The sequence below is a fragment of the Podarcis tiliguerta genome, assembly GCF_965153285.1.
Source record: "Podarcis tiliguerta genome assembly, chromosome: 1".
NCBI lineage: Eukaryota > Metazoa > Chordata > Lepidosauria > Squamata > Lacertidae > Podarcis > Podarcis tiliguerta.
In genome coordinates this window covers 20,962,359-20,989,404 of record NC_139534.1, presented here as the reverse complement: position 1 = coordinate 20,989,404, position 27,046 = coordinate 20,962,359, and the positions used below count along the sequence as shown (strand labels likewise).

At 43.9% G+C, this 27,046-nt stretch overlaps 1 protein-coding gene across 2 annotated transcripts in view; it reads right to left on the bottom strand.

Annotated features, from left to right (window-relative positions):
- The window catches only part of ITGA6 (integrin subunit alpha 6), a 65,975-nt gene that overhangs the window by 36,996 nt on the left and 1,933 nt on the right, over nucleotides 1-27,046 (bottom strand). For both annotated transcript variants that reach the window (XM_083405852.1, XM_083405851.1), the window contains exons 2-4: nucleotides 7,390-7,517; nucleotides 4,687-4,766; nucleotides 2,488-2,743 (exon numbers count right to left, since the gene is read on the bottom strand). In XM_083405852.1, coding sequence (XP_083261978.1) covers nucleotides 2,488-2,743; nucleotides 4,687-4,766; nucleotides 7,390-7,517 — 464 coding nt within the window. The remainder of the gene's footprint in view (nucleotides 1-2,487; nucleotides 2,744-4,686; nucleotides 4,767-7,389; nucleotides 7,518-27,046) is intronic.

Here is a 27,046-nt window from a genome sequence, read left to right as displayed (position 1 = left end):
AAACAAAAACATTCCAATAATCCTCCCCCAACACCTGTTTAAAGGGCGTCAGATATCAATCAGGCAAAGTTCTGTTTACAGAGGAAGGTATTTGCCTTAAAGGTGGATAACGAAGGCGCCGGCCGAATCTCACTAGAGAGAGCATTCCACGAGTGCGGAGCCAATGCAGAAAAGGCCTGGTCTTGTGTTGCCACCCTCCGGATCTTTCAGGGAGGAGGCACACAAAGAAGGGCCTCAGAAGAGGATCTCAGGGGCCAGGTGGGTTCAGAGAGAGAGAGGTGGTCCTTGAGGTATTGCGGTCCTAAGCTGCGGTAACCAAGGAAAATTGGCCAAGTAAGAAGAGAAAGAGAAGACATAACTTTTCTCTTGTATTGTTCTCTCAACTCCACCACCTTCAATTCTAATGGGATGGAACTGAGAGCACCAGCTCTAGGTAAGGTATTTCTTTGGACCATGTGGTGGCTGTCAGGGGAACAAGGGAGCTTGGGGTGCTCTTTTGACACACCCACCCACCCTCAAAATGGCCTCTTCCGAGCCCCAGTGTACAAACAGCACAGAACTGGCAACGGCACAACAATGGCAAAGGAGTTTTCCTCCGGTGCGCCAAATCTTCCTCCAAGAGGGAGGTTCTCAGCACCTTATGTTCCCTCAGCCATCCTCCACCTTCGGCAAGGGCAGTTTTACTTCCACAACCCTGATACAAAAAAATCTAAGTGATTTGTGCTGATAATGAAAAACTAAGTTACTTAGGGAGTCACATTCTGAGTCCAAAGTCCACAGACAAGTCATTTAAAATCAGGAATTGTCTTAGCTAAAACAGAAGGCAAGTGATGTGGAACACTGGGTCAAGGGGGGATTTTTTTAAAAAAGAATGTGGCCTTTCCCAAAGTGGTGCCCTCCAGCTGTTTGGGTCTATAAGTCCCATCGGCCGCCTACCAGTGTGACCAACAGACATGCACTGCAACAACATGTGGACAAATTGGGACGGGCTGCAGTAACAGGGAGGATCCTGTTTATCTGCATCTGCAAATGAGAGGTGGCATTTCGCAAAGACTCTTCAGCGTGGATGTTTCTTATAAACTTTTTTTTTTTCATGTGCTAATACCATAACATTTAAAAATGTCCATTATGTTAAATCCCTGCTGCTGCTGTTGCTTAGGTAAAGAGCCGTCCCCTAATTATGAAAACACACTTCTGCACTATTTAGAAAGCAAGCACTTTGGTTTTGACAGGTATACAATATGCTCTCAACTAAACAAACATGTGTGTTTTCCCTCCAGGCCGTAAAAGAGCACTCTTCAAACCAAGCGCTGCAGCAATAAGTACCTGCAATTCAACTAAAGCAATGGCTCTTTATTTGACGCACCGCACCAGGGTGGTCCAGTTTTCAGAATTTGGAAGGTAAACTCAAGTACACCTTGCGCCAAGGGTCAAGGGTTTTGCATGGTTTACGTGCCGGGCACAGGGGCAAGCTGCTATTTTCGCAAAGGAGAAAGGTCAGAGGAGAATAGAAGGCCACTGCTGTTGGCATGACAGAGTGCAGCCAAAAACAACAACAACCTTGTTTTTTTTAAAAAAAGAAAGGTGGTATTTCACAGCTTATTAGCCTAAGTAAGCACAAACCAATCCATCGGCTTTTATTTAATTTGGAGGCCACAAAATTCAACGGGATTTATTTATTTATTATTACTACTACTGCTACTACTACTATTACCGTCGTTTTATTTTCAAACACTTTCCCCCCAACTGAGTGCATTTTTACTTGGCTACAAAAAAATTAACAGTGATCTCAGCTGTGGCAACTAACCCTTTTTTGGTTCCGGAGGCCACATTTACCCTTGCTCAACTCTTTGAGGGCCACATGCCTGCAGTGAGTATGGCCGCCCTATAAAAGGTAACAGTAAAGGACCCCTGGATGGTTAAGTTCAGTCAAAGGCGACTCTGGGGTGGCAACACTCATCTTGCTTTTCAGGTCGAGGGAGCCGACGTTTGGATTCCAAAAAAAGTTCACAAACTTCCAGATATCAAAATCAAATATCTTTAATACGGTCAATGACCAGCAAGCTGTTAGGGGAAGATGGCGACGGAGGTAGCAGCCTAATTAGAGCCTCCGACTTCAATTAAACGTTTTTCCAGATATCACTTCTGGGTTTGCTGGGTTTGGGAGCTGATTTTTTCGGGAGCCAAGCCATTTGAGTACCAAGGTACCACTGTACACTTAACGTTTTGATTTTGGGGGAAAGAGCATCAATGTAGGTGGGGGGTATACAGATCAAGAATCTACAAATAACAAAGTTGTCGATACTGAAACAGCAGACAGACAGACAATAGAAATAATATAATCGTAGCACTGGAAGAAATCACGAGGATCATCTAATCCACCCCCCTTTTGCCCAACGTGGGGCTCGAATCCACAACCCTGAGATTCAGAGTTTCATGCTCTACTGACTAAGCCACCCTGCAGGAGAAGAAAAATCCAAGCCATACCTTTCCAGTTATAAGCACCCGGTGCCCCGAACACGACATAATGAAAATCTCTGGTAAAAGTGGCAGCTACGCCTTGCTGGCAGGAGCCAAACTTCTCGTGGCCTCGCAACCGGCCGTCGCAAAAGCTCCAATCCTCGCCACCCATTTCCTCGCTGCTGGAGAGGTCCTGATTCAGCACGTAGCACTTTCCAATGATATCTCGGGTTTCCTGGATCGTGTTGACGTACTGCCTTTTCTCATAGCGATGGGCACAAGTCTGCAAGGCATTAAGAACACCGTAGGCAATAAGGAAAGCTGAACTGCCTTCTCCGCAAATGAAAAGGGGCCACTGGCACTTCAGCAGGGCAACTGTATGGAGGTTGGCAGGGCTGAGGAATTAATAATAATAATAATAATAATAATAATAATTTATTATTTGTACCCCGCCCATCTGGCTGGGTTTCCCCAGCCACTCTGGGCGGCTTCCACAGAAACAAAAAATACAGTAAAATATCACAGATTAAAAACTTCCCTGAACAGGGCTGCCTTAAGATGTCTTCTAAATGTCAGGTAGTTATTTATCGCTTTGACATCTGATGGGAGGGCATTCCACAGGGCGGGTGCCACTACCGAGAAGGCCCTCTGCCTGGTTCCCTGTAGCTACAATTAAGAGGCTACAATCCTAGATTGGCTGACATCAAGTTCTCTGATATTGAATGCTTCTGCGCTGAACAGCCAACGTGCTACCATATCAAAGGACAGGTGACTTTTAAATCATCTGGAAGTATCCGTTTTTATTTTGCCCCACAATATTTTTTCATTAGGACAGTTACAGGAAGATATCAGTGAAGCATTCATCAGTTTGATGGCATTTATTATTATTATTATTATTATTATTATTATTATTATTATTATTATACCGCCCTATACTTGGGGGTCTCAGGGCGGTTCACATGATAAAATCAAGGTATAAAACCACAAAATACATAATAAAAATAAAAACAACTCAACAGCCCCCCTCAAAAAACAACACATTTTAAAAGGGCAAGGGATGTAAATCAAATCAACCCAAGGCCTGGTTAAAAAGGAACGTTTTTGCCTGGCGCCTAAAGGTGTATAATGAAGGCGCCAGGCGAACTTCCCTGGGGAGAGCAATCCACAGATAGGGAGCCACTACAGAGAAGGCCCCGTTCTCATGCTGCCACCCTCCGAACCTCTGGAGGAGGGGGCATACGAAGGAGGGGCTCAGAAGATGATCTCAGGGTCCGGGTAGGTTCATATGGAAAGAGGCAGTCCTTGAGGAATTGCGGCATTTAAGGCTTTATAGGTCAAAACCAGTACTTTGAGTTGGGCCCAGAAACTAACTGGTAGTCAGTGCAGTTGGACCAGGATCGGTGCAATATGCTCAAACCTGGCTGCTGAATTCTGCACTAGCAAAATAACCTTTTTAAAGGTTCTGTGAATGCGCTCTCTTTTCCTTAGAATATGAATGTTGCAATGGTACCTGAAGACCACTGTGCCTAAGAATCAAGAGAAGTATACACAGGATGCAAGTGAAACCTGTAACAAAATGTTGCAGCGTGGAGAGCTGTTGTTCCGATTTCCAACCACTCCATTTCCACCCCCCAACATTCAGTCGCCATTCCAGGGCCACTCAGCATGTTTACTCCCCACTGGACTATTTTGTGGGTTCCTTCCCACTAGGACCTCCCCACGAAATATTTTTGTGCTTCTGTAGCTTCCAGATTTCCTTCAAGCCTGCTCTGCCTACCGTATTTTTCGCTCTATAAGACGCACCAGACCACTAGACGCACCTAGTTTTGGAGGAGGAAAACAAGAAAAAAAAATATTCTGAATCTCAGAAGCCAGAACAGCAAGATGGATGGCTGCGCAGTGAAAGAAGCAATCCCTCTTGTTATTCTGGCTTCTGGGATAGCTGTGCAGCCTGCATTCGCTCCATAAGACGCACACACATTTCCCCTTACTTTTTAGGAGGGTAAAAGTGAGTCTTATTGAGCAAAAAATACTGTACATAATGGTGGCTGATAGTAATATAATAGTAGCCATTCTTGACCTTGTAACCAATGGCATTCACAGTCCAAAAACTGGAAATAGAGGGAATTATTTCTCAGGTCGATTCCTAGTATTTTTCAATTAAAAATGTAGTGAGAAATACCATTAACAAAATGTTTGCCGACTGGTGATTCACGGAGAACTTACCACGACTTTTCCCCCAGGCCCTTGACTCTGGACAGTAACACCCATCCATTGGTCTTCTTTGCTTTCTTTACTCAGATCAGCTGAAAAATTATCACAAGGTGATTTTGGTTTTTTTTTTTAAAAAAAACACCCAACTTCTAAAATAACATTTCTCTAGTGACTTACAAACATATTATTTTAACTACGACTCCGCTGACAGGTAAGGCTACAATTCTATACACAATTTACCTGGAGGAAAGTCTTGTTGGACTCAGTGGGGTTTACTTCTGAGTAGGAATGCTTACGATTGCACCATATATTCATTCAGTACCTGAAACTGTCTTTAGATGGCAGTGTTTGCCTACAATATTCACACAGGACGGTTCAAATGAGCATCACTACGGACATTTCGGCCTGGGAATATTAATATTATATTTAATTTTGAGAGGATTAAGTGATTTGCGGAGCTATATAACGAAGCTGTGACTCCTCTAGTGCCTTAATTGAGTTTCTTCTTTTTTTAAAAAAAAAAGAAAGACCCCAAAATTGTTAAGCTTTTTCCCCCCTGGGGAAGCGAGAAAGTTGCATCCCGCCCCCCCCCCAAATGTCAATTCTGCCTTTGAAATCCCGGTAATGTCTGGGAAAATTCAGACATAATGGCAGTGAAAGGAGGGGAAGCCATCCCAGGATGAGAGACTGGAAGAAAAAGGAACGCTCCCAGGTGAAAGTTGGGAGTGTCCACCACTTTCTGGGTGAGACAAAGGTTAAGAGCTACCTTTTGAGAGAGGGTGTTTTTCTTTTTCTTTCCCTTTGTATGTTTTTTTTTAAGTTTTAATAATAATAATAATAATAATTTATTTTTCCCCAGCCACTCGGGTGACTTCTTCTTCTTCTTCTTCTTCTTCTTCTTCTTCTTCTTCTTCTATTTCCCCAGGCACTCTGGGCAGCTCCCAACAGAATATTAAAAATACAGTGGTGCCCCGCAAGACGAATGCCTCGCAAGACGGAAAACCCGCTAGACGAAAGGGTTTTCCGTTTTGGAGGTGCTTCGCAGGATTCCTGGGGGTCTTGCGATTCCTGGGGTTTTTTTCCGCTCCCCACCCCCTTTTTCTAAGGCACTAAGCTGCTAATAGCCTTTTAGCAGCTAATCCGCTAATCCCTTAAGCCTTTAATAGCCGCTAATAGCCGCTAATCCGCTAATGGGCTTGCTTCGCAAGATGAAAAAACCGCTAGACGAAGAGACTCACGGAACAGATTCTTTTCGTCTTGCAAGGCACCATTGTACAATAAAACATCAGAGATTAAAAAATTTCCCTAAACAGGGCTGCCTTCAGATGTCTTCTAAAAGTCAGATAGTTGTTTATTTCCTTGACATCTGATAGGAGGGCATTTGCCCTCTGCCTGGTTCCCTGTAACCTCGCTTCTCACAGGGAGGGAACTGCCAGAAGGCCCTCGGAGCTGGACATCAGTGTCCGGGCTGAACGATGTGGGTGGGTAAGCTCCTTCAGGTATACTGGGCCGAGGCAGTTTAGGACTTTAAAGGTCAGTACCAACATTTGTTGTGTTATTTATGAAAAAGCTTTAATAAAAACTTGCTTTATTAAAAAGGACACAAGCATCAGGAAGTTCTTCGGCGTAACCTTCCTACAAATGAGAGTTGCCCAACAGCATACCAGACTGATTTAGGAAAATATGGGTTCTGTGCCCATGTCTCAGTCAGAGGCACCATGGCACTGTTCTCAAATAATGGTCAATAACTTCCCAGAGCATAAATTAAAGCAACAAATAAGATTCCACCTCTCCCAAATGGTTGTTGTTGTTTTTTAAAATGAATCATAGAATCATAGAGTTGGAAGAGACCACAAGGGCCATCGAGTCCAACCCCCTGCCAAGCAGGAAACACCATCAGAGCACTCCTGACATATGGTTGTCAAGCCTCTGCTTAAAGACCTCCAAAGAAGGAGACTCCACCACACTCCTTGGCAGCAAATCCCACTGTCAAACAGCTCTTACTGTCAGGAAGTTCTTCCTAATGTTTAGGTGGAATCTTCTTTCTTGTAGTTTGGATCCATTGCTCTGTGTCCGCTTCTCTGGAGCAGCAGAAAACAACCTTTCTCCCTCCTCTATGTGACATCCTTTTATATATTTGAACATGGCTATCATATCACCCCTTAACCTCCTCTTCTCCAGGCTAAACATGCCCAGCTCCCTTTGCCGTTCCTCATAAGGCATCGTTTCCAGGCCTTTGACCATTTTGGTTGCCCTCCTCTGGACACGTTCCAGTTTGTCAGTGTCCTTCTTGAACTGTGGTGCCCAGAACTGGACACAGTACTCCAGGTGAGGTCTGACCAGAGCAGAATACAGTGGCACTATTACTTCCCTTGATCTAGATGCTATACTCCTATTGATGCAGCCCAGAATTGCATTGGCTTTTTGAGCTGCCGCATCACACTGTTGGCTCATGTCAAGTTTGTGGTCAACCAAGACTCCTAGATCCTTTTCACATGTACTGCTCTCAAGCCAGGTGTCACCCATCTTGTATTTGTGCCTCTCATTTTTTTTTGCCCAAGTGCAATACTTTACATTTCTCCCTGTTAAAATTCATCTTGTTTGTTTTGGCCCAGTTTGAACAAATAAGATCCCTCCCATGGTTTATTTTTTTAAAAAATAAGCATTTGAACCTTTGTGTAGAACAGAACGAAGTCTAGATATTGCTGAGCTCACCTTTCTCATCAAATTTTATCCGTGTGCATTTCGCATTTGGAGTTGCGATGTCACAGCTATACAACCCTCCAGTTCTATTGGCTAGCTGTGACGGGAAACCTCTTTCCCGAGGGGCACCAACCAGCAACCTGTTGAGAGACAAACAGCAGAACTCCGTCAGAGGAATGGACAGTGGGGAAATTTCGCAACAGCTTAGTTCTCAAACGTTTTGGCTCCCGAATGCCGCAAACCCGGAAATGATTGTTCCAGTTTGTGAACTATTTTTGGAAGCTGAACATCCGACGGGGCTTCCGCAGCTTCTGATTGGTTGCAGGAGCTTTCTTCAGCCAATCAGAAGCCGCACTTTGGTTTCTGAACATTTTGGAAGTCAAACGGACCTCTGGAATGGACTCCGTTCGACTTCCAAGGTACGACTGTATGCATACATTTTACATTTATTTGTTTTACAATTCCGCTTCTGTCTAGTTTGGAGGGCACGGGCTGTTTCCCACAAATAACATATTGCATAGTCTACTGCTCTTAACCACTACACCACACCAGGGAGGAGTCTTGTCATCTGGGAAGCCCAGGACTTCCATATACAGTGGTACCTCGGGTTAAGTCCTTAATTCGTTCCGGAGGTCCGTTCTAAACCTGAAACTGTTCTTAACCTGAAGCACCACTTTAGTTAATGGGGCCTCCTGCTGCTGCCGCGCCACCAGAGCACATTTTTCTGTTCTCATCCTGAAGCAAAGTTCTTAACCTGGAGCACTATTTCTGGGTTAGCGGAGTCTGTAACCTGAAGTGTATGTAACCTGAAGCGTATGTAACCTGAAGTACCACTGTACGGAGCCCCAGGCTTGTGCCACAGGGAGGTCCCTTCAGTGCTGCTAATGCAGCCATTGGACCTCAACCCCAGAGGCGCACTCCATTGTTTTTTGAGACAAGATGGATGTCAACAACGAGTCCAATCCTGAATATGGCAGCACCACACATTTACTTGCTAGAAACAGTCCCAGTTTTGAAGCAGGACTCGCCACTTCTGCTATGAAGGGTCACTGGGGGGAGAAATATGTAGACAGTCAAGGTCAAATGCATATCCAAGGTGACCTCCCAACTACCCTTGGTAATCTCATTACTGGGTGTTTGTCTTTGCATATTCTCTCTCTGGACAGGCCTGTTTCATTCAGTTGCCCTGACTTGCAGTCTCTGAAAGACCCGTTCTCCATAGAAATGTCTAATCTAATCCCTTTCTTTAAAAGTCATTAAAAGCCAGAGGTCATGCCCATATTTTATAGCCGTGAATTCAATAAATTAATCAACACTGTCTGAAGTGCTTCCTTTTGTTTGTCCTGTACCGCTTGTCAATCCATTTCACTGGACTTTTCACAACCTGTATTATTATGAATAACCATTGAATCATCTTCGTCTTCAGCTCCTTGGAAAGAAAGCAAAAAGTTCTTCTCCAAAAAAGATTCCCTGGAACTGCTCTACCTTCAAGCTCCACTGAACTCAGTGGCATTTACTTGTAAGACAGAAAGCACAGGATCAGACCGAAAGAAGTCAAATGTAGAAGAAACCAAAGTTATTAAATATATATGTGTACAGTGGTACCTCAGGTTAAATACTTAATTCGTTCTGGAGGTCCGTTCTTAACCTGAAACTGTTCTTAACCTGAAGCACCACTTTAGGTAATGGGGCCTCCTGCATCCGCTGCGCCACCGGAGCCCGATTTCTGTTCTCACCCTGAAGCAAAGTTCTTAACCCGAGGTACTATTTCTGGGTTAGCGGAGGCTGTAACCTGAAGCGTATGTAACCTGAGGTACCACTGTATAAGTGTGTGTGTGTGTGTGTGTGTAATACGTGCATACAAATATATTTTCCTTTTACTTTTTAAGAAAGGGAGGAAATGAAATATGCCTACAAGTTTCTTTTATAGCACATATATTTAAAGGGCAATAAAAGAGGAATCAAGGTGAAATTTATCACATGCCGCTGATAAGCACGCTAGTAGCTGTTGGCTGACAGGACTGGGTGTTCCTTAAGCAAATATGCATTTCCTTTTGAACTTCAACCCACCCACACACAGTGTGTGTGTCTAACTGACTTGGGTTTGTCTTGAGGAACATTCTCAGGACAATTCAAAAATTTTATCGAGCTCCACCTCGTCGCTGGCTTAACCTAAGCAGGCTTAAAGTTCTCTGGACCACCACCGTTGGTCAACGGAAAACCTGTCTGGGTGGCAGGACGGAAAGAGAATTGAGAAAACCCACAGCTTTTATTTTTGCGACCCTTAAAATCTCCATTGCTACACCACCTTATGAAACCCAAAGGCAACAGGTTCATTTTCGACAACAACTTTCGATGACTATTTATTGGACTATTCATTGGAAAGACCATGAGACACAAAACCCTGACCAGGTATACACAGATACAGAACTCATAAAAGGTTCATTCCAATTTGCAACAGCAGTCCAGAGGTGGGATATGCTGTCTTTAAGGATAGTCTCTAAGAAGACCTAAATGTTAAGAGAAACACAAATATAAAAGACTAAGGGCTGCCACCCCAGCTTGCCACCCTCCCTTCTTCCACATTCCCTTTTCCCTTGACCAATGTCCCCTTCGTTTACATTTTGACCATCCCCATTTCCTACATTGTGCAGAATGGACCTCCTAGTTAAGGCGGTATTGGTAGGAACACAGAACACAGTGATCAATAGGGCATATAAAGGGTGAGGTGCCTATCTTTCAGGTATTCTGGTTCCAAACTGTGTAGGGCTTTCTACACCCAAACCAAAGGCTGGTAGCTAAATTCCCACTGAAATCAATAGCAAGGCCTGAGTTGGAATTGTCTTTCAGAGTGAAATATTCGGCGCCAAACCATTCATTTGATACTTTTGTGCTTTCGGTATGGCTCTCCTCTCTCGCTGTGAGAAGACCTCTTTTATTTTTACCTCATTTTTATTCTGCTTCCATCTCACTTTGGTTTTACTAGTTCTTTTCCCAATTATAATGGGACTGCCTGGTAAATCCTCTCTGGCTAGATTTTTAACAAGAAAGAAAAAGGAATGGTGGGAATTGCCACACTTTGTGGCTTTACAGAATGTTAGTTTATATTAGGTTGCCAAAGAACTGAGAAAGTGAAGCGGACAATGTCCTGTTTTATTTTTGTTGCGATGGGGGACCATGACAAGATGGAGCTGGATCTAGAAAGCACTCTGTTCTGTTATTAGACATACGAGAAATGATAAAAAGAAGTTGATTATGTTAACATTTATGAAGCAGCCTTGTTGCAGCTCTCCCTAGTTATACAATCACGTAAGAGATTTTTTTTGAAATTTTAAAAATTATATAACTGCTTTTAAGTACATACATACATACATACATACGTACATAGATATTTAGTCACACTCTTGATTTTTCTGGAGTCTATGATTATATGGGAAAAAATTAGTGCTGTTCAGTTGAGTGAATGGTCCCAAAACTATAACAAGCAATAGATAAAGGTAAAGGGACCCCTGACCATTAGGTCCAGTCGTGACCGACTCTGGGGTTACGGCGCTCATCTCGCTTTACTGGCTGAGGGAGCCGGTGTACAGCTTCCGGGTCATGTGGCCAGCATGACTAAGTTGCTTCTGGCGAACCAGAGCAGCGCACGGAAATGCCGTTTACCTTCCCGCTGGAGCGGTACCTATTTATCTACTTGCACTTTGACGCGCTTTCGAACTGCTAGGTTGGCAGGAGCAGGGACTGAGCAATGGGAGCTCACCCCGTTGTGGGGATTTGAACCACTGACCTTCTGATTCGCAAGTCCTAGGCTCTGTGGTTTAACCCACAGCGCCACCTGCGTCCCGTCATAACAAGCAATAGTCCACAAGAATTCTACCTCCACTTAGAATTGCTAGGACAGCTGGTTTTTCTACACCTATTTCAATGGAAACTTTGGTATCCACTCACATTTTTAAGTGACAAGAGAGGATGCTGAAATAAGTTGCCAACGCCATATTGAAATGAGACAGCAAAGCAACAATATATGATAGTAAAACAGCATTGCTGGCTATCAGTTTGTTTTCTGGCACAATTCAGTATGTTGGTTGTGAGCCACAAAGCATTAAATGGTCTCCATATGAACCTGTCTGGTTGTTAAAAATTCCCACCAGGGTCCAACTTTTAGTACTTTCTCCCTCTCCCTACCCCTTTCCAAGGCAAGGTGGCTGGCTAACGGAGACAGAGACTTCTTGGTGGTGGTTCTCCCCAAAGTCAATTTGCCCATCCATTGCCATGATGGTTTTCCAAGCACAAAACAAATAAAAGCAAAACAAATAAAAGAAGTGTTTGAAAGAGTAGGGTGCTTGTTAATGCTGCTCTTTCTGAGTTTTTTTGCTTTTTGCTGCTGTTATTGAAGCTGACATACGTTTTCAAGGTTAGATCGTTCTTAAAAGTCTGCTTTTTATATGCTGCTCTGACCTACTCCTTTGTGGAGCGGGGAAAAGAGGGGAATAAGTTTTTAACAGCAACAACACAAGGGCAAGATTGCTCTGGAGCTGGCAGCTGACAGCTAATACAACATTTCTATCTTTCAGAGAACAAAAAGGCATAGAAAAAGAGGAATGAGGGTGACCAGGCAGGGTCGCTAAAGGGAAACACCATCGCTGACTGTGGGTTGACTGTGACTTTCCAGAAAAGTTTCATCACAACTAGTTAAATTTTAGCTAATCCCATTAAATTTCAAATTCTCAGTTCAGATGCTTTCCTTATTAGGCTAGCTAGCTCTGGCTATTGTTTTGTGTTTTGAAGAAATGATGACCCTTTTACACAAAGGAATGATTCATTCATTAACAACTTCACAGAAGACAAAAGGTTTACATTTAAGGAAGAGACAGGATTGTGTTGCCTGTCTCTGGCTGCATGGCAAAGGTCTGCCCATCTGTCTCTTCGTGTCTACATCAGCCTAGTCTGAAAAGGAAGAACAGAACAGCTGGTTTTTCATTTTCCCTGGCCTCTCTCTTTACTATCTCTTGTACGCACCCGTTCTTGGATTTAGCTATTTTTAATAGTTCCAAGAGAGACTACTGAATTAGGAACCAGTGCTCTTTAGCGCTCAGCCCAATTGAAAATAAATGTATTATTGGTCAGGCCCAGCGGGGGGAGTACATTATAACAGAGGGATGCATTTTGGAACCTATCAAATATGCACAGAATCAAGGGGTGTGTTTTTTTTAGCACAGTCTCCACTCTGCACTCTTTCCCCTGGGGCTTTGAAGGGCTATCTTCTATTTAGAGACAAGTCTCGCTGTATTCAGCGGATATTGCTTCCAAGTAAGTAGACCAAAGCTTGCAGCCTTACTTGCACATAATTCCACGAAGTAATGCTTCGTTTGTCCTTCAGGTTTCATAACTGGACTGAAACGCATCCTTGTGCATTGCAATTGCAGAATGTAATCTAGAATCTGGAGGTCTTCATTTTAGGAATCTAGATTCGCCTGCACACACAACTTTGACCTTGATTCAGTAAGCACTTCGATGGACCCAACTCTCTGTTTTTACTGTTCTGCTATCTTTCAAAAAGGGGACGCGGGTGGCGCTGTGGGTTAAACCACAGAGCCTAGGACTTGCTGATCAGAAGGTTGGCGGTTCGAATCCCCGCAACAGGGTGAGCTCCCGTTCCTCGGTCCCAGCTCCTGCCAACCTAGCAGTTAGAAAGCACATCAAAGTGCAAGTAGATAAATAGGTACCGCTCGGGCGAAAAGGTAAACGGTGTTTCCGTGCGCTGTTCTGGTTCTCCAGAAGCGGCTTAGTCATGCTGGCCACATGACCCGGAAGCTGTCTGTGGACAAACACCGGCTCCCATGGCCTATAGAGCGAGATGAGCGCCGCAACCCCAGAGTCGGTCATGACTGGACCTAATGATCAGGGGTCCCTTTACCTTTATCTTTCAGAACAGGTGTTATATGGTCTCGGCGGCCACTCCCAAAAGCATTGAAGGAGACTGTGAAGCAAGACCAGGGAGGGATGAAGCTTGGAGAGCAGCAATTGAGCCCCTGGACCTGAGGTTTCCCATCCATGCTGTACAACATTGTACACTGGGCTTCTGCAGGTGGGTCGTGACTACCCCCCCTGCGTCACAGCCTGATCTAAGACAGAACAGCAGTGCAATAAGTAAAGATGGGGGTCCACAAATGGACTCTTGGGCTAAAGGTGGATTCTGGTTTTCAAAGACCACAGCATAAAAAAGATGTAAGTCTGTAATTATGGACATGCAACAGCCAGTCACAGATCCCTTAACAGGTGGAAATGCTTATCTCCACTTGACGATTTATGGTCTTTGCTACAATGGCCAGGATACCTGCAGCCATCAAACTGGTAGCACACCTTCTATAAGTCAGTCCTCCGTCTAGGCACGTCGCAGTGCAGTTTCTAGACACACTTTCCCCCCTCGGAGCCACTTTTCATACGATGAGAACATCGCTTTAAGTTTTATCAGGATATACGAGGTTGATTTATATGTTAATAAAATAAGATGTGCATTGATATTCTGTACACTGATCTCTGATCTCAGTGCTGCCTCTGCCAACTCCTTACCCAAATGAAGATGACAGAACCAATGTATAATAACCCAAAGCTACTTAACTTAGCCGTTATAATTGAATTGCATTCCAGTAAGGCTTATATACTTCCACTTCGTCACCACAGTGTAATACCCTGCCTGTCTTAAATAAAATGACAGGCAGCTTTAAAACTGTCAAGGCATCAAACACAGCACAGTAACCTTGTTTAGATGTCATGGTCAAACTATCAGGATCATGTCTTATGCCCTACATGCTCCATTGTTACCTTTCCTCTTCTCCTCATGCACTCTGATTTCCACCCCCACCCCCATCCCACAATTCCATGGTGATCTAGTTTACCACAATGTCCGAATCAAGCAAACTATTGCTGCCACAAACCATAGTTTGCCTCCAAACCACAAATGAAAACCCATTCCAAACCATGGTTTCTATTTTCGATTAAGAGGGGAACTATAGTTAGTGGTAATGGCCTTTTGGCTGATTTGGACTTCACAACAAACTGCATTTATTGTGAACCGGGAAGAGCAGGAGACAATTGGAGAGGCCCTAGACCCCAATGTTCTTGCTCATGAGCCTTCCTCCCTCCTATTTCTTTTTCGCTGTGTTATATCTTTTTAGATCGTGAACCTGAGGGCAGGGACCATCTCAGCACTGATTTGTGTAAGCCACACAGAGAGTGGCTTACATAAATAAATGGCATACATACATAAATGAATGACATCTGAACCAAGGTGATGTCTGGCAAGAACTGAAGTAGAAAATCCAACGAACTATTTCAAATCTCCGGGGTTTCTAAAATTTATAGTGAAGGTGGAAGATCTCCATATTTTAGATCCTTTACTCAGTTTAAGACTACAGTGGTACCTTGGTTCTCGAACGGCTTAGTTGCCGAACAAATCGGCTCCCGAACGCCGCTAACCCAGAAGTCAGTGTTCCGGTTTGCGAACATTTTTCGGAAGCCAAACATCCAACACGGCTTTTGCTTGAGTGCAGGAAGCTCCTGCAGCCAATCGGAAGCCGCACCTTGGTTTTCAAACGGTTTTGGGAGTCGAACAGACTCCCGGAATGGATTAAGTTCAAGAGCCAAGGTACCACTGTAACATTCTTTTTGTGCAGAGCTTCAGAGCAAGGATAAACCCAGCCATGACTTGTAGTATTAAAGCCAACTGGCCCGCGACCATTCACCCCCAACACTGCATGCAATTTTTGGCCTGAATACATGGAGAGGTGAGTGAAATTGCTCTGCTGTCAAGTATTTCTGAGAAAGGATTTTCAGGAGCATCGTTCCTCAAAGAGCTGTTCTACATAGCTGGTTCTATCCTGCAGCTCTGCATTTAACTGCAACTGCCACATCTGCAGGGTAAAGGCGGTTGCCCTCATATCCTGCTTGCGAGCTCACCAGAAGCATCTAATTGGCCACTGCCGGAAACAGGATGCTAGGCTTGATCTAGCAAGGCTCTTCTTTGGGTTATCTGCTCTTATGTAAAACATGCATCTGGAATGGCATGGGAGGGAAAGCAGCTTAGCAGGAATTGTGAATGGGAAATCAGGTGGCTGGGAAAGAATTAAGCATCTTCTCCTTTTATTGCTCAAAATCACAGCCCCCCTGTACACTTTTCTCCTTTCTCAGAGGAAATGGGGCGGGGGGACTGTGGTGGGGGGGCTGTTCCTTTATTTGATCCCAGTATTAAACCCGGGATTTCAAATATGAGTTACTCACCAGCAACGTTGAAGAATCTTAAGCATGTAAAACTTTACAGGAAAGATTAAGTGAAAATTCGGAGAGAACTAGAGATTACCATGGTTTTAAAAAATGAAACCAATTGCTGAGCCCTCATTCAGAGTGTGGGGTGAATGAGAGCATTGTCTTAGCAAGAATTCCAAGAAAACAGAAAACAGCTTCTGGGACATGACGAGTGGACAATTTCTGTCACAATCTAAAGCCTAAAGTAGACTGGTGCTGCTCCGAATTATTTTTGAGACCCAGCATTTGCCCAAAGAGCAGCCATTTCATCGCCGACATTCTGCTGCTGCTGTTTGGCAGGGTGGAGGGGGAAGAGAGCGAAAGTAAGCATGATGCTTAGGCAACAAATGAACCAATGCTCCCTGCCGCAATGGCCATTTCACGACATGCCAAAGTCGTGGCAAGACTCCTACCCAGTGCTGAGCGAGCACATTTATTCATTATTTTCCGCCGATCAGAGTGGAACACTCACAAGATGACTCACCAAAACCAAATATACCAAAAGGGGAAGGACTATAGGTCAGTGATAGGGCAGATGGTTCATGTAGAAGCTCCCACCCCCACCCCAGTTTCATCCTCAGCATATCCAGGAAGGGTCAGGGAATGTCTCCAGCCTCAACACTTGCACCCTGAGCTAGATGGACCCAATGGTCTGATTCAGTGTAAAGCAGTTTTCTATACTTTGAGGCCGAATAATCAAAAACTCCAGCTGCGGAGCAGTGAGGAAGATCAACTGCTGCACCCGAAGCTCCACCAGCTCATGCTGGCCAGGGTGGAAAATTGGAGGGAGGGTGGATGTTGTTGTGCGATTTATTTATCTATTTTTGCTGCACCAGCTCCAGGCCTGATGATTGGGCCTCTCAGTGGATCCATGGGGCTTTCGATGCAATATTAGTATGAAGAAGCATGGCGTCAAGTTTCTGAATCATGATCAGTGCATATTCACTAAAGTCTTGCTAATCTATACAGACTTCCACCAAGCTCCTCTCTACTCTTGTAGGAGGCCTGTGCCTCATTTCCCCCTCTATGTGTTTTATTTATTGTGAAGATCCAATCGCCTGGCAAAAAACAGGTGGGGTTGGTTCACAGATTGAAAGCTCATGCCAAATACAGAAGCCAGCTGTCACTTGAATTAAACCCCCACGGTAGAACTGGACTCTGACATCTTGACGCAACTCTTTTTTATAACAAATAAATAATGCCACTTTTCGAAAGCCACAAATGAGCTCTGAGGATTGCTACACCCGCTCATCCTGATAGGTGAAACAAATGCCTCTCTACCCTTATCAAGTCTCTCTTACTCAATGAGGTTGTGGTGTATAGAGATGAAATTAGGAAGAGCGATTGATCCTTTCCAAAAATAAAAATAAAATGGGGGGAAAGCTAGGGTGTGAATAGAAGACTGTAGGTCGAGCACAGCTGGGAACCTGAAATACAATCTTCTTCGAATTAAAGCTCTCAAGGTCACAAAATCAAATTAGTCCCGAACCACCAATCCTATTCTCTTGTTAGCATTGCTAAAAGATTCTCAGATTCTGCCTGAGTCTGTGACTGTAGATGGCTCCTTGCATTATTTTATTCTGTTTGTAAGTCACCTTGGGGACCATAGATGGAAAAATGGAGTTTTAAATCTTTTAAGTAAGCGAACAAAATAAAGTGGATTAGAATCACTACACATTTAATTAAGGTATGCTCAAGTTCACTTAAACTCAAAATAGTTACAACCCAGTAGCATGCTTTACAGCACAATTCTGTGCATATGTACTTGGAAGTAAGACCTACTGATTTTAATGGAACCTGACTCCAAGTAAGTGTATTTAGGATTGCAGCCATATGCCACACTTTATTTTCCACAAGCAAGATGGATGAACTGCAGCAAACACTGTTTTTTCATCATCTGATGCTTATGAAAGGATTTTCCCAAATACCTGTATTCATTACTAATTTATTCAGGATACATGGATCCGAATTATCCTCCCAGTTGTGCACATTGGTTATATTTGTCACACAACCCATGTTTCCTATCTTTTTAAAAAAAACAAACGAACATCTATACATACTCGCAGAAACATCTGAGTCGTAGAAAAAGTAAGCTGATAAATACAAACAAAAATAAAAAACAATTTGTAACACAAAGTAAAAGATATATGGCTGAATATGTAGTTGCTATTCCAAGATATTATAAAGTCCATTTTTCAAACAGCTTACAGCCAATGACCGTTTTAGGCGCATCCAATATGTGTGCAACTGAACACATGCGCATTACACCGAACCCAGAAGTGACCTGAAAATGTCACAAAAAGTAGAGTTTGTAGCGTTTGGATTTGATATCCCGCTTTATCACTACCCGAAGGAGTCTCAAAGCGGCTAACGTTCTCCTTTCCCTTCCTCCCCCACAACAAACACTCTGTGAGCTGAGTGGGCTGAGAGACTTCAAAGAAGTGTGACTGGCCCAAGGTCACCCAGCAGCTGTATGTGGAGGAGCAGGGAAGCGAACCCGGTTCACAAGATTACGAGACTACCGCTCTTAACCACTACACCACAGAACAGGCGGTTTGCAGGTTTTTTTCAATGGGTGTTTCAATTCTACTGCACCAGTGCACAGTGCCTCAGAACACAAATCGAACGCTGCCTGTATTTGGTGTTTAGTAGCCGGTCTTTTATACAACACCACACTTTTTATACACACTTTAAAAGATTCATGTATGCGTTAAGACTACTCAACCTGTGTGAAGATAAAGCTAATCTATGAGCAGAGAAACTAATCTGTTTTTTTAAGAAATCTCATGACCTCCCCTAACGGGCCAATACTTCAGAGCTGTGAGACTCACTTAAGTGTTTATGAGTAGAAATTAAAATATACAGAAGTACAAGAAACAAAATTATCTTTTGGTATGCCCAAGCACATGACACAACTGCACCATGGACACACAGCAACCTACTGAACATCTGTACATGTTTTAAGGACAAAAGAAAAATGTGCTGGATCAGGCCAAAGGCCTTTCTAGTCCAGTATCCTGTTCTCGCAGTGGCCTACGGAAAGCCTGCATTTAGGGCCCGACTTAAGTGCAATATCTGTGATTCCCAACAACTGGAATTCATTTTCTTAGAAACAAAATCTACTTGTGTGGCGCAGTCACATCACACAAGGCCACAAATGTGCAGTTTCAACTTTCGCCCTGGCCATATTGTTGTGCCTCCATGACTGGCTTCCCCTCCCCCACTGAGTCACCTATGACAAAATTTCCAGCTGCCTCACAGGTCTTATTTTTGAGCTACAAAAGATAATTGGGGAGGTGGGCGTGATGGCTGTTGTTTTTTGATATTTGATATTCTACTCTCTCCTGCCCGCTCTCCAGATTTTGCAGGTGCAAGAGCGACTTCTGCTCTTTTGCATATCTGGAAAAACACAAGCGTCGTGAAGTACTAACGCACAAATCTCGCCCACAATTAGAAATGTATGCTAAAGACAAATCTGACCATGGGAGAGATCTGTGCATCACCAGAGCATGTACTGAATTTTCTTCAGTTATACAGAGGGGGGAAATGATTCCTGACCAAAAAACAACCACCGCCATACAAATTAACCCAAATAATGCCCCCTATATTGTTCTTCAGACCACAGAGTTGTTAGGCGGGCTCAGACCTAGCTAGCTGTTTTTAACAGGAAACAAAGAAACCACCAGTTTATCTACCGGTAATTCAGCATATGCACATTTGCTGCATATAGGAACTCTTTTAAGGCAGGGTGTGCAAGCAATCCGTTTGCAAACAATTCATTGCTCTTATAAATCAACTGAAGTCCCCGTATGTCAACTAGTGCTTTACACACATAGCACTTAAATCGCTGCACACCAAACATTGCTTCCCATACACACTAACACACACACACACTTTCTTAACATCCCCACTCCAAACTTTCTGTGGGACTTGCATGGGATTTGCAAACAAGTCACAAGGAAACAAATGGAGGTGACAGAGCAGCTGAACTAGACAGATTGCACCTTAAACTTGTGTTTACATTTGGTACTTTTTTTAGATTAACAAACATTTCCACTCATTCCAGCAAGGGCCTTGTGGAGAACACTGCAGTGCGTCACAGAGTTAATCCTGATTCTCTTGAAGGAGAAAAGGATAATGTCGCTAACATTTGGTGTGTCTATGAGGAGAAGCGACTGGGTGTTAAGATTTGGTTGGGGGGAAACACATTGTTGTGAATACAAGCACTTAAGTTCTCTCAACCTTGAGTAAATCACTATCTCTTTGCCTTCCTTACTTCAGAGGGCGGCCGTGAGGACATGTTGTAACCTGCTTGGTGCCCCTTGACAGCAACAAGAATGCTGAATAGAGATTTTGATTTCAAACCATCAACCAAATGTTCATCTTCGGGCCACTGGTTTGTGTTGGTTGCCAGTTCGTTTCTGGGCACAATTTAAGGTGCTCACATTAGTGTTTAAATGACTCTCACCCCAAATGAACTATCAGATGTCAAGGAAATAAACAACTATCTGACTTTTAGAAGACATCTGAAGGCAACCCTGTATCGGGAAATTTTTTACTGTCTAATGCACCAGGAAACAATAATATTTGGAAAACACTAGCCAATATATATTCCTGACTACCAAGATTGCCCAAGATTCTTATCAACTGGCAAACAGTTTCTGATATTTTGTTTTGAAGTAGTAATATTAATACTTAGTATCTAGCAAGGACAAGTCTAGCTTTCGTGGTTAGAATGAGCACAATCACGCAATACATTTGAAGCACTATGATACCACTTTAAACGGTCATGGCTTCCCCCAAAGAATTCTGGGAGTGATAGTTTGTTACAGATGCTAAGAGTTGTGAGGAAACCTCTATTCCCCCCGCAGAACTCCCTGTGAATAGGACCCGATTGTTAAACCACTCCGGAATTGCTGCTGTGTGTGTGTGTGGAATAGTGGTCTCCTAACAACTCCCATAATGCTTTTGGGCACTGGCGGAGGAACAGGGGTGCGGGGGGGGAGCGCACCGTCCCCGGCGGCACGATCCCAGTGGGGTGCCATCGCAGCTGTCCCCCCAACGCAGTGTGCCACACCACCGGGACGTGCGCCAGCCACAACTTCGCCTGCTCTTCGCCCCCCCACTGGAGCTAGAAGCTCCGCCATTGCTTTCAGGGAAGCCAAGACAGTTATCATACTGCTTCAAATGTATTGTGTGAATGTGACTGGTGCCACGTTAGGACCGAGAAAGCCTAGGTTCAAACCCACACTCATCCACAAAGCACACCAGATCAACCTGGGTCAATCTACCTACCTCTCAGGGTGGTTGCGATAATAAAATATGGGTGGCTCATTGGGAAGAACCATGGCTATACAGTGGCACCTCAGGTTATATACTCTTCCGGTTACAGACTCCGCTAACCCAGAAATAGTACCTCAGGCTAAGAACTTTGCTTCAGCATGAGAACAGAAATCATGCTCCGGCGGCGTGGCGGCAGCAGGAGGCCCCATTAGCTAAAGTGGTGCTTCAGGTTAAGTACGGACCTCCAGAACGAATTAAGTACTTAACCCGAGGTACCACTGTACAAGGCCTTGGGTTTCTTGGAGGAAAGGTGAGATAAAGATGTAGTAAGAAACAAAAGCAAATGTGGCTTCCCAACTCCCTCCTTATCAACACAAGAGACAAGTGTATATATATATATATATATATATATATATATATATATATATATATATTTCTAAGTCCATGTGGACCTCACTTCACCTCACCTCACCTGATGCACATCCTGGGGTGACCTCACTATTCCAAAGAAAGTTTCACATGTTTTTAATATGGAAACGTTCCATTATTGAGTGAGCTACAATTGGACAGAGGGATAATTTGGCATGCATTTAAGAACATATTTATCACAGCCCCCATTTTTGCATTTCATTTTCCTTCCTTATAATGTTTAGCCTTCCACAACTATGGGTATATAAATATCCCTGCCAGCTTAAGATAGCACTTCTCCTATTTGAGGAAGTGAAAACATTCCTCTTCAACCAGGCCTTGGTCTGATTAACACTCGATGTCCTTTTAAATGTGTTGGTGGGAGGCAGGGATTATGGGCTTGGTTTGGTTTGTTCTTGTTTCTATTATGCATTTTGTATTTTTATGCCATGAACCTGCCCCGAGATCTTCGGATGAAAGGCACTATACATATTTAATAAATAATTTTTCCGCTGTTGTCAGAACTATATGAATCTTGAAACCAGCTTGCATTAGGCAAATTCATGGAGGATAAAAGACTACAAGCTGCGATAGCTACTATGCTCTACCCTGCACTGTCAGAGCCAGTATGCCTCTGAATACCAGTTGCTGTTCAAGTTTTTTTGTTTGTTTAATAAAGTTTATATACCACTTGATTGTAAAAATAAAATAAAATCCTCAAGACAGTTAAAGTTGGAAGAGAACTCTCACGCTTTAGGGCTGGGCAATATATTGATATATTGTCCAAAACTAGTTTGAAGTCCATTATCGTGATAGCGGTTTCATAACTTTTAACCTGGCAATATATTGCAAATCGTGATATGTGTGTGTGTGTATACTATGCAACCGGAGAAGGAACTGGCAAACCACTCCAGTATTTTGCCAAGAAAACTCCATGGACATCAAAAAGGAGAAGCTTTGAGAAGAAGTGTGAGTTTCCAAGGCATGCTCTGGTTCATGGGGGTCACAGAGAGTCGGACATAACAAAGACGACTAAACAACAAAATACTATGCAATAATCACAAAGTGGGGAAAACCATGAAGCCAGCCAGTGCCTCTAAATTGCTCCATCCTTATTTCACACATCGCGATATATCGTTATATAGCGATGTTTAGCTGGTGATATATTGTGACGTTGAAAACCAGATTGCCCAGCCCTATTGTGCTCACGTCTTGCTTGTAGGTTTCCCATAGGAACGGCCTCAGCCCAGTATACCTGAAGAAACGTCTACACCCCCATCGTTCAGCCCGGACACTAATGTCTAGCGCCAAGGGCCTTCTGGCGGTTCCCTGACTGAGAGAAGTGAGGTTACGGGGAACCAGACAGAGGCCTTCTCGGTAGTGGTGCCCGCCCTGTGGAATGCCCTCCTATCAGATGTCAAGGAAATAAACAACTATCTGACTTTTAGAAGACATCTGAAGGTAGTCCTGTTTAGGGAAGTTTTTAATGTTTGATGTTTTTTCACGTTTTCCATATTCTGTTGGGAGCCACCCAGGGTGGCTGGGGAAACCCAGTCAGAAGGACAGGGTATGTATGTATGTATAAATATTATTATTATTATTATTATTATTATTATTATTATTATTATTATGGCATCTGGTTGGCTACCATGAGAATAGGATGCTGGACTAGTCACCTGTGGTTTGATCCAGGAGGGCTCTTATGTTCTTAAAGTCTCCAAGAGCCCCTGTAAATATATCTGATGTCCTTTGCCTGAGATCGATTGGCTTTCATTGTATAAACAGTAATACAGCCTTACGCCCCAGTCCTAAATATTTATTTAACTGGATATGACTTCCATATAGGTGTGTTAAGGGCTGCAATCTTATATTAAATGTGTGTGTTTCTACACTCATAACCGGAGCCAAGCTTTTGTGAAGAACGCTTTTGATGCTATGTCTATTTCTACCCCTCAAAAAGTGAGAGAGCTCAACAAACAATGCACAGTCAAAAGGCAAGTTGATAAATGCTGGGTCGACGCCAGCAATGGCATAAGGCAGCCATGCCCAAAGGAAGCACATGTTCGTACTTGTGGCAGCTCACCCGAGCCTCGAGGGCAAAGAAAAGGGAGTTCTCCTCTTCCGTTCTGCTCCTCCAGAACGAAAAGAAGCTAATGTTTAATAGGAGGTGCAGTTTAAATATTGTTAAGCCCATTGCAAACACAGTTTTTCTTCACTTTAGGCTCCCCATTCCAATATATGCATTACTTTATTTCACATAAAATATTCAAGAGTTGAATGAGAGTTGTTTCATCTCAGTTCCTGGAGCGAAACAAAGTTTTGCTGAAATGAAGTTCTCTAGCACAGTGCATAAACCCTGTTGCATTTGATGGACTTATTCCCAAGAAATGTGAGCATAGGACTGCAAACTAAGAGAATGAAGTTGAAATCCTATGCCCACTTACCTGGGAATAAACCCTGATGTGCTCAAAGGGACTTACTTCTGGGTAGACATGCACAGGATTGCACTGCTGAGAATAGGAAATTTGTGGGTTGAATTTTAGCTGTGCCATGAAGTCAGCAAGCGGCCGTAAGCAACCCTCTCAGCCTTAACTGTACATCTACAATTAGGATAATGCTGGGTGATCGTACAAGGTTGGTGTAAGGAATACAAGATAACGTACGTAAAAACCCGCCATTCTAAAGTGCTAAATCAGGCTTCCTCAACCTCGGCCCTCCAGATGTTTTTTGAGACTACAATTCCCATCATCCCTGACCACTGATGCTGATAGCTAGGGATCATGGGAGTTGTAGGCCAAAAACATCTGGAGGACCGAGGTTGAGGAAGCCTGTGCCAAATGTATAAAAATGCTGCACTTGTGAAAATCTAGGATTCTATGTAAATTATTGAATGAGATGATCTTTGGGGTTTGCAGACTGCCCTGCTCTGAAGCCCTGACAATCAGCTGAGTTATAGCCCCCCCCTCAAATGCCAAGTACATCTCTCTGAAAGCATTGATCAGCTGACAACCAGAATTTTACAATCAGCAGGCTGCTATGCACAGGGCTCTGCAAACCGCATTTTGGCCCAGGAGTATCTTCACCTGCCCCACACCTGTCATCATAGAGAATCACAGAAACCAAGGGCCATCTAGTACAACCCCATCCAATGCATGTATAGGATATCAAGTAAAAGACAAGTGGACATGGCTTCGCAAAACAAACTCGCAGGCCAAATATTTGGCCCACAGACCAGAGGTTTCCCACCAGTTATTAGCATGTTCAGGTTAAGAGGCTTTGTATACAGCAATTCTGATCTCACCAATTATCTATAGATGAGCAAGACACACAACACAGTTGCATTGATCTTAAAGGTGGCATCACTTCACCTGTTTACCATGCTCTTTTATCAGATTCTTCCCCAGCGCAAAATTGGTATTTAGGCTTGACCGAAAGTGTGTCCTTCAAAAAATATACCCAGATGGTCCCTGCGCACAGCTTTCTCTTATGCCAAATGTTCAAGCAATGATAGAATTTAAACTACGCGCGTTTTCCGTTTTTCAACCTGCACCTAGAATCACAGAATTGTAGAGTTGGAAGGGACCACAAGGGTCATCTAGTCCAACCCGCTGCCCTGCATGAACCTTTTGCGCAAAGTGGGGCTCAAACCCTAAACCCTGCGCTTAAGAGTCTCATGCTCTACCCCTTTACAGCTGATTCATCTGCAGCATACCCTCCAACATTTCTCCAATGAAAATAGGGACGTCCCATTCCATAATGATAATTTTACTATTTATACCCCACACTTCTTACTGGGTTGCCCCAGCCACTCTGGGCAGCTTCCAACACCTATAAAAACACAATAAAGCATTAAACATTAAACAAACCTCCCTATGCAGGATTGCCTTTAGACAGCTTGAGGGTCGGATAACTCCATACCCCACAACATTTCTCCAATGAAAATAGGGACATCCTAAGGAAAAGGGGATCAAATCAGAAACAGGGGCAGCTTCTCTAAATCAGGGACGTCCCTGGAAAATAGGGGCACTTGGTAATAACTGAGTACTTTCAATGCTTTTCAATAATATTTGTGGGTTCCTCTGCTCCCCCCCCCCAGCTATGCCCATGGGCACAGGAGATGGGCAGGAAAGGGGGAGGAAATTAAGCGACAGGCAACAACTCCAAGTATGAACAACTCCAACTCCTTACCTAGTTTGGAGTGAGGCATCGAATATTTTTATTTTTGGACTGCTCCTTTGTGCAAGCATGGTAGATCACAGGTGTTATGTGTACATGTAAACAAATACCCACAGATCTCAGGTTTCCTGGCTTGGAGCAACACACACACGGCTGCTGTTTTGTGCAAATCTGGTAGATTGAGAAACTTGTATTTTTTTAATTAAAACAACAACACTAAAGGTGTGTGCTCACTGAGATACCAGTGTGCATGCCCATAATGACCCACGGCAAGGCCAGCCCACCTATGAAGCGGTGTGAAGTAACTGCCTTAGGCAGCAGAAGCCCCCAAGGCAGCACCCTTGTCAGGCTAGGTGCTCATTTCCTGCGAGATCTTGTGAGATCTCATCAAAGTCTTGCAAGATGTTGAGGAGAGCAAAATATCTCATGAGATGTGGGTGAGATCTTGCATGGTCTTTCAGGGAATCGGCGCCTAGGCCAGCACTGCAGTGCTGGTACAGCCACATCGCCACTGGCAGGTGGTACAGTGGTGGCGAGTGCCCCACGGGTGGTGGTGGTGTGGTTTGGCAGAGCAGGGTGGCACTTCCACAGCCCAGGTGGGGCTCGCTAGCTAGGGGAGGTGGTGTGTGATTCTTCAGCTGGAGTAGAATCAGAACAGGTGAGGGTCACATGCCTTGTCAAGCCCAGAAGGTATAGCAGGAAAGGCATCCTGGCCCGGCCTACATCCTCATGAGATGTTGGTGAAATCTTGCAAGCTCTTTCAGGGAATCAGCACCAATGCCAACACTGCTTCTCCACAAGGTGACACAGCTGGTGGCCTTGGTGGTGGTGGCTCCCATACCCTTCAACATTTATCCAATGAAACTAGGGACATCCCATTCCATAATTATAATTTGACTATTTGTACCCCACACATCTTACTAGGTTGCCCCAGTCACTCTGGGCAGCTTTCAACATCTATAAAAACATAATAAAACATTTTTTTAAAAGCTTCCCTATCCAGGATTGTCTTCAGACGGCTCAGGGGTCTGAAAACTCCATCCCCTCCAACATTTCTCCAATGAAAATAGGGACAGCCTAAGAAAAAGTGGGACATTCCAGGATCAAATCAGAAGCAGCTTCTCTAAATCAGGGACGTCCTTGGAGAATAAGGACACTTGGAGGGTCTGCTGCAACAATCTGCAGATGATCATGTTTAGTCTCATGAATTTGAGGCGATTTCTGGAGATCAAATCTGTGTTAACAGCACAGAGAAGGCCAGACTGTGGTTCTGCTTGTTTTTCTGAACCAGGTGGCAGCCCAATTTAAAAGCCTCTCCCTCATTTAAGAGGCTTGTTTACTACATCCGTCTGCAAGAAGAGTTAAGGAAAAGTTGGGGGCAAGCATATCTTGTGATTGTCATGAGAGACATGTATCTCAGCTGTGTGTTGGCATGACTGGGCAAAGCTTACACACCCACAAAATGCCAAAGGATTCTTTCCTCTTCTTCAAAAAATGG